This window comes from Urtica dioica, chromosome 8 (genome assembly GCF_054948205.1).
Source record: "Urtica dioica subsp. dioica isolate 48M chromosome 8, U.dioica_male_clone48M_v1_H2, whole genome shotgun sequence".
Classification (NCBI taxonomy): Eukaryota; Viridiplantae; Streptophyta; class Magnoliopsida; order Rosales; family Urticaceae; genus Urtica; species Urtica dioica.
The window spans coordinates 31357720-31365578 of record NC_142763.1 but is presented as its reverse complement, the minus strand read 5'-3'; the positions used below and the strand labels follow the sequence as shown (position 1 = coordinate 31365578).

Sequence of the window (7859 nt, the reverse complement as noted above, 5' to 3'; positions counted from 1 at the left end):
CAATAGGAATCAGACTGAAGCCCATGAAATAAAATTTTGGCAAAGGAAACTCTATCATGATGACTGGAGATCCCAAGAACTTGGTTCAAAGGGAGAACCTAACTGCTGAGGCAAAGTGAGGTCACTGTGGGGGAAAACTCCGTTCCTATTCCTATGATAAAACGGTGACACCCGTACAAGGATAAGAATTATGCTTTAAATGATTATTTGAAATCGAATATTTGAGATTCCGAACGAGTAATGTGGGATTACTCTTTGGTGTAAGAATCACCTATGTGAGAGAGAAGTAGAGTCACTTTGAAAGAGAATTAATTGGGCTTAATTCTTTAGAAACTCTTACATAACCTGGCGCATGTTCAGATTCGAAATGAATATAACCATGAGAAGTAAGCCTGTGGCAAGAAGATATCAGCGGGATCTATGTTTATCGTTTATATACAAACGACTAACAGTTCAAGGACATCGCGTCTAGTGAGAAGTCAGTAAACATGACATATTTCCGTGATGGAAGGTTCAAGGACTTTGTCTATCTATCTTATACTGGTATTGACAATAGAACCGATCACCATATTGAGTCGTGTCTTGTCTTTTGTTGTCGTCATACAGTTTCATTCATGTGGGGGATTGTTGGAATAATGTGGAGAATTTTGATAATAAAGAGTATTTATTATCTCATGGGCAGGTAATTTTTGGAAAACATTTGAGTGGGGCCCAGGCAACGGAATTGAGTAATTCCAGCGTATTTTTATTCCTTGCGGAAAATGGTATAATATCGATTATAAGTTTGCCAAAATCAGAGCTATAATGAATGAGAAATTGATGCTCAAAGTCTGCTTAAAGTAACGCATTAATTGTGTAAAGACATTAGTTGTTTGTATGAAGTGAAATGCAAGAGTGTCATATGGAGTGAGAATGGACAAATGAGTAAACTTATATATGCAGTTTGTGCCAAAGGGTTTGGGTTCCCAAAAATGACCCAGTTTTGTAGAGAGGTAAGGACTCAGAGAAACCCAAGTCCACCACACACGCGCGCGGTACGCCGCCGCCGTCCGTCTGGTTGTGTTGTGTTGTGCCGGGCCGGGCTTGGACTTGGGCTTGTTTGTGGAAATCTTTATCTTTTTACTGCAAATTTCACCTTCATAAAATTTTAATTCCATAAATTACATTTTTGTTATTATGAGAATTAAATCAATTGGCGTTCTCAACGTGAGAGTTAATGTCTTAATAGCTGGACGGTTTAGATATGTGAAAGATTTCAAACGGATGCTGAGCATCATGAGAATAAAAACGTTTGTCATTAGTTTGCTTTAATGTGTTAAAAGGCCATAATGGTTTGATCTTTTTGTGGCTCAAGGTTATAACTATTTTGTGACCTTGCACTATAAATAGAGACCTCTAGCTCTCGTTCAGGACACACCTTAAATCGAATTCTCTCTACTTTTTTCTCCTCTCGAAATTGTTTTGTTTTCTTTTGTAGTTGGTGATTGGTTCTGTTACAAATTTTGTTCGCCGGAGAAGTTTTGTTGGTGCATAGCTCTTCTCTTTCCGCCGTTGTATCTTGGGAGGTAAATTGCTTGTCGATTTCCAGCACCCGTGGGAGAGGAATATTATTTTAAGGAAATCGTCGAACAATATTTATTTATTAAAAGAAAAATCTGAGGCTGCTAATACTGTAAAAAAAATCATATACCATGATAGAAACTCAATTTCAAACTCATATTCAAATTTTACAAATTGATAATGGTGGGGAATATTTTAATAGTATTTAGGTCATTTTTTAACAAAAAATTAGGTAACTTGCCAATTAAAACGTTTGAGATTGCTATATGGCCAACGTTTCGTAAATCATAGGTAAATAACCATATAAATGACGTGGTATTCCTAGTTTGCCCTTTCATTGAAATAAAATGATGAGGTATTTACTTCAATTTACGCGTGTAAATACATGGATGTGACTATTTACCTAAGATTTACGTAACGTTGGCTATATAAGAATGTGAAACTGTAAATATGACTATATACCTAATGTATCTTTTTTTTAACTAACAAAATCATTATCCACCAGTTCTTGTGTTGTAAAGCTTCATAACTAAAAGAGAGCTTTTGAATAGAAGAGAGAAAGCGAGGGAGGTTGTATTAAGGATCTCACGTTACATAATTCAAAACAAAGTATTTTAACTCGGAAAGTTATTCGTAGACAATGCACATAAGCATAAAGCAGTAGTAAAGAGAGGAAAGGAGAGTCACATCATGGTATGACTCATAACAATATATATTAAATTTAGGTGATCCGACGGCAGATGGTCACTCCGTCGTTGATGGGAAGCATGCAAATCTCGATGTGGGGGTCGGTAGCGAGGGCCTTGTTGAGCTCAAGCACAACGTCACGGTACTGACTAATGTGCTTGTACAAGGGCGCGTCCGCGGGAAAGGCCACCGACCCTCTCCATAGGGTGTTGTCATAGGCGATCACGCCCCCGATCTTGACCAGGTCGATCACCCTCCTGTGGTAGTTTATGTAGTTTTCCTTGTCCGCGTCCACGAATATGAAGTCAAACGTGCCGTGGTACTTTCCCTGAAATTTTATAGGGGAGCTAGTTTATAAATAAAAAAAAAAACTAATTTATAAAAGATTAGGTAAAAAATTTAAAAAAAAAACTATTAAAAGAATAACTTTTTGTGGTGATTAATTAATGGGTCCAGTGACTATCTAGCTATATAAAACGTTAAAATTTTTGAAATAACCAACGTTTCGTTAATTTTTTGTAAATAGTCACATAAATCCATTTACGCTATCAAAATAATAAGAAACACAGAGTAAATTTCTAGTAAATACGACTATGTACGAAACATTTACAAAAGTTTTTGGCTATTTACGAAAAATTTACAAAACGTTGGCTAAAACACAAACGCATATATTTATGTGGCTTATATCGCTAAATCTTTGTTAATAAAATATAGTTGCAAATGATTGCTCGATGATTTTATCTTACAAGTACACCTGTGTTGATGAGAATGTCGGCAAATTTTGGACCAGATTTTTCCGATTTTTTTTGCAAACGGAAGGAGTTAAATGGCTTCAGACCACCTTTAACCACCCAATATTAAAGGTTATTTATTATTAATAGTTTTATTTTATTATTTATTATAGTCTTTACATTGATATGTATATATATATATATATATATATATATATATATATATATATATATTTATTTTTTTTTTATTTTTTTTTTTGTAGATATCACCCAAAAGTAAGGAAAAATATAGTCGATTTTTCAGATATTACTTATTAGTAATATTTTTTTATTATTTTTTAAAGACAGCTTTGTTGCCAATGAGGATTTAACCCGCAACTTTTACTTTGGAGATGGTGTGAATTCCAGGTATCACCGTATTTTTTTATTATTATTATTATTGTTTATTATAGTCTTTGTACTGATATCTAAAAATATTTATTGAAAGAAAATTTCTAATAGTTCTTACGTCTTCGATCATCTGGTCAAGGACGGGGAGGGCGGGGCCCTCTCTGAAGTCGATCTTGTGGGCCAGGCCGGCCTTCTCGATCACGGGAAGGCCGAGCTCGTAGTTCTCTCTGTCGGTGTCCATTGCCAAAATCTGCCGCAAAATATTTGTAACAAAATGTTAATTAAAATCAATTACATTTGTCGCAACCATATATAACGCAGAATGGAAGGGTAAAAAATTACCTTTCCGTCCTCGGGGAGAGCGAGGGCAGTGGCGAGGAGGGAGTAGCCGGTGTAGACGCCGATCTCCATCGTGTTCTTCGCGTTTATGAGCTTCACGAGCATCGTCAGGAATTGCCCCTCGTCCGCCGATATGGTCATAAAATTCCTATTTAAGAAAAACCAAACCGAACCGAATTAGTTATGTCACGAGCATCGTCAGGAACTGTCCCTCGTCCGCCGAGGTGGCGAACCAGTTCCTATTTATTCAAACCTAACCGAACCATACGGAACTGAATTATGTCAGAGATGTACGAAATATAAAATGATACCAAAAGTAGGAATCACATGATAACCCACCATGGGTGCTTTGCAGTGATTTCTCTTAGCTCCTTCATTGGTTCTGGCTCTCTGGGGTACACACTAGTCTCCAAAATATACTATAATCACCAAAAAAAAGAAAATCAGCTGAGACATATTTTTCTGTGAGTTTTTATCTTTTATTTAGTCTAATTTTAATTATTACTGCACCTGGTAAAGGGCATCGCTTTGGAGAAGGTGGTTGTGGCGCTGTTTGACCTCGGTTGATTTGTTTCCCTCGCTGTTGGTTGCCATCTTTCAGTGATGATTCGTTTTTTTAAATTGTGCGTGTGTTTGATATTCAGAGGTAAAGTTGGTGTTTGAAGTCTCTGAATTGAGGAAAAGGGTGAGAGAAGGAATGAGATTATAAATACTAGTGTTGAGCTTCCGGGTAGAAACGTTATTGGTGGGTGACACCAGGGCCGGCCCAAACTCACCGGAGACTCTAGGCGATTCAATATTTTGGGGCCCTATAATACTAATAAAAATTTAAATTTTCAGGGTAAAAATGTAAATTTTTTAGAAAATGGGCAAAAAATGTAAATTTTTAGAGTAAAAAAATGTAAATTTTCTTAAAAATAAGTAAAAAGTGTAAAATAAATTTTTTTTGGGGCCCAAGGCACAAGCCTTGCCCGCCTTAGGTCAAGGCCGGCCCTGGGTGACACCAACCTCGCAGCTCGTATGAGAGAGAACTAATGGACCCATGCACGCACATCGCATGGCAGTTGTCACACACAGACTTACCTGAATTTATTTATTTCTATACATATTATGGACTTGAGTTGATATAAAGAGGGACATGCGTGTCTGATATACGATATATATGCATGTGTATCGTCGGCAATAATAAATAGCTAGTATACTGTATATGGATACAATTTGTTAAAGTCTTTATTCAATGTTATTAATCGAAATTAATTTAAATAAATTTGAATTAATAGTAACATCGACTTTTTTTATAGACGTTGTTGCTCAAAAGAGTCGTTGTTTTCTCAATTTTCATTTATTTCGATTAATTGCGATAATATTCAATATTATTTGTTTTTTTTTTCAATGATAAAGTTTAAAATGATTTTTTAAAAATTAATTTTACACATGTTTGTCGGAGATCATCGTCGATCGTCGTTGTTCGTTGAAATTCTTCGTAGTTCGTTGGAATTCCTTGTAGTCTTCCGAATCTGTCAATGCCAAGTGAGTGAGAGAGAGAGAGAGAGAGAGAGAGAGAGAGAGAGAGAGAGAGAGAGGGGAAATGAAAAAAAAAACAATTAATAATTTAAATTCAAATGGTGTGCGAGAATTTTTATCTGTTTTTCGATTAAAAGTTCATTGCTGAATATTTTTCATATAGAAGGCCTGTTCTTTACATTTCATAATTTAGGAGGTCTACATTATGAAATTTCTCTTTGTTAAACTTTTTTGATATTTCATAATTTAGGAGGTCTTATATAATGATCGGAAGTCTTCCTTCCGTTAAGGATCGGAAATCCGGCTCATTGGAAGTGGAACTTCCGATAACCACCGATGCCCAAGATTAGAGGGAAGGAATAAGCCAAGTACTTTGTGTTATATTTATATTCAAGATCCAAATGGAAATAAATCTATACCAAACAATATCCCAGATCAAACATTCGTTAATTATCAAAGTTTCAAGACATACCTGGATCCATCGTGTCGAGCATGACTGAAAGTGTAATTTGATGAACACCGACTGGTGGTATTGTTGTCTTCCTCAAATGTATCTCCCTAAACCGGATGTGCTCTCTTAGATGGGAAAGAGAATGACTATATACTGATACGATGTATTGGAGACCATAACCGCTTTATATAGAGTTCCAAATAGAGTTCCCATAAACTATAAAAGGCTCATCTATCAAGTGTCTACCTATTTGGCATGTATTCCACATAGTAGTCTAATTGGGCTTCCAAATTAGATCACTTAATATAACCCACAAATATAAGCAACTAATATAAGTATAATTAATAATATAAAGCCCATAATTAGATCATTGAAATTACACATGTTTTCAACAATCTCCTACTCGGGTTATATATTATTCTTGATCAATTATATCACAAAATTCCTAAGGCGCGCAACTGTATGCTGTTTATCTTTAGACTACTCCAAATAACCTAGTCCAACTCATGTATTACTACAAAACTACCGCAGCTTTCATCACTACAAGATTGTGACTAAACCCCGCCAATCACCATAACAACACAATATAGATCAAATATGGATCATTAAGTAACATGAAAATTACATGACAAGTGATCTGATACATGTCTATTTCCAACTGGTCCAACTTTATGCTGAAGTGAGATCAATCGTTATTGCAAATAACAAAAGTTGCAAGTTCTTGAATTTAGGAACAACAATAATAATTGTAATGATAATCATTAATTTTATTCTGCAGAAAACTGAATTACATCAAAAAATCATAATTGAACATATATAAGTGTCAAAAACTAAATTGACTCCCACTAAACCAAGGCAACATATGGAACAAGACCCATATGAGTTGTGTCCTCATGAAAAACTTAAGGGTTAGACCATTGGCCAGTGAATCTGCTAGCATGTAATTTGTCCATATATATACGATAGAAATCTCCTTTTCCTAAACTCATTCCTTCTCAATCAAGTACTTGATGTCAACAAACTTGGACTTCGTCGAACTCCTGCTATTGTTCGAGTAAAGCACCGCAGAATTATTGTCACAATAGATCTGAAATGACATGTCAATGCCATCTATCACACGTAATCTCGTGACAAAATTTTGCAGCCATATCCTATGATTGGACACTTCGAAACAAAGCTATGAACTCTGCAACCATGGTTGAAGAAGCTATCGACGTTTGTTTACCAGACTTCCAAGAAACAACTTCTCCAGCCAACATGAAAATGTAACCTGATGTGGAGCGCCTTGAATCTTAACATACTGCAAAATCGGAGCCAAAGTATCCGATGATCTCCAAAGTGTCTGGTCTTTGATACGTCAGCATGTAATCTTTTGTTTTTCTTAAGTAGCGTGTCACACGCTTTGTCGCCTTCCAATACAACATGCATGGATTTCTCATATATCTGCATAAAACACCCATAATAAATGCTATATCTGGACAGATACATGTAAAGCTGAGCAAACATGAGACTCTTAACAATCGAGGAATATAGAATGTTCTGCATCTCATTTCTTTCAAGGTCATTAATTGGGCATTGCTTGAGACTGAACTTGTCTCCTTTTGCTACGAGTGTATCTCCTGGCTTACAATCTATCATTTCGAATATATTCGAGATTTTATCTATATAACCTTTATGTGATAATCCAAGCATACATTGAGAACGATTAATAATTATTTTTATTCCTAATAATAAAAAGATGTTTCACCTTATCTTTCATTTCGAAATAACTCATCATAAATTTCTAGGTCTCCTATAGCAAACCAATGTCACTACTAGGGAGTAAATGTCTACTCCCACTGAACTTATGGTACACACAATAATCAACAATATTTGCGACGAATCCGTATGAAGTAATTACGTGATGAAACTTGAGATACCATTGACGGGAAGCTTGTTTTAGACTATAAATGGATTTCTTTAACTTGCAAACCATAGACTTTAGATCTCCTGAAACAAAGTTTATTGGTTGAGTCATGTATAGTCTCTCTTCAATGTCTCCATTCAGAAATGCAGTCTTTACATCCATCTGATGCAGCTCTAAATCAAAATAAGATATTAGCTAGTACAAAAACAAGATTTAGAAGCAGGAAAAGTCGATTTTAAAGACCTAAAAGTCGCTTTTAAATGACCTTTAG

At 35.5% G+C, this 7859-nt stretch overlaps 1 protein-coding gene across 1 annotated transcript; it reads right to left on the bottom strand.

Moving 5' to 3' along the window:
• Positions 1-2116: 2116 nt before the first annotated feature.
• LOC149389195 (caffeoyl-CoA O-methyltransferase-like) lies at positions 2117-4446 on the bottom strand. The gene is made up of 5 exons (XM_089622943.1): positions 4218-4446; positions 4047-4126; positions 3711-3855; positions 3487-3618; positions 2117-2575 (listed from the first exon to the last, which is right to left on the bottom strand). Exons 1-5 carry the CDS (start codon positions 4299-4301, stop codon positions 2282-2284), a joined length of 735 nt encoding a protein of 244 aa, XP_089479069.1. The 5' UTR covers positions 4302-4446; the 3' UTR covers positions 2117-2281.
• Positions 4447-7859: the final 3413 nt, after the last annotated feature.

Coding starts and splice junctions, on each gene's coding strand:
- LOC149389195 (XM_089622943.1), bottom strand. CDS start 4,301: ATGGCAACCAACAGCGAGGGAAACAAATCAACCGAGGTCAAACAGCGC. Junction 4,127..4,217: donor AAAGCGATGCCCTTTACCAG/GTGCAGTAATAA, acceptor TGGTGATTATAG/TATATTTTGGAGACTAGTGT. Junction 3,619..3,710: donor CTCTCCCCGAGGACGGAAAG/GTAATTTTTTAC, acceptor ATTTTGCGGCAG/ATTTTGGCAATGGACACCGA.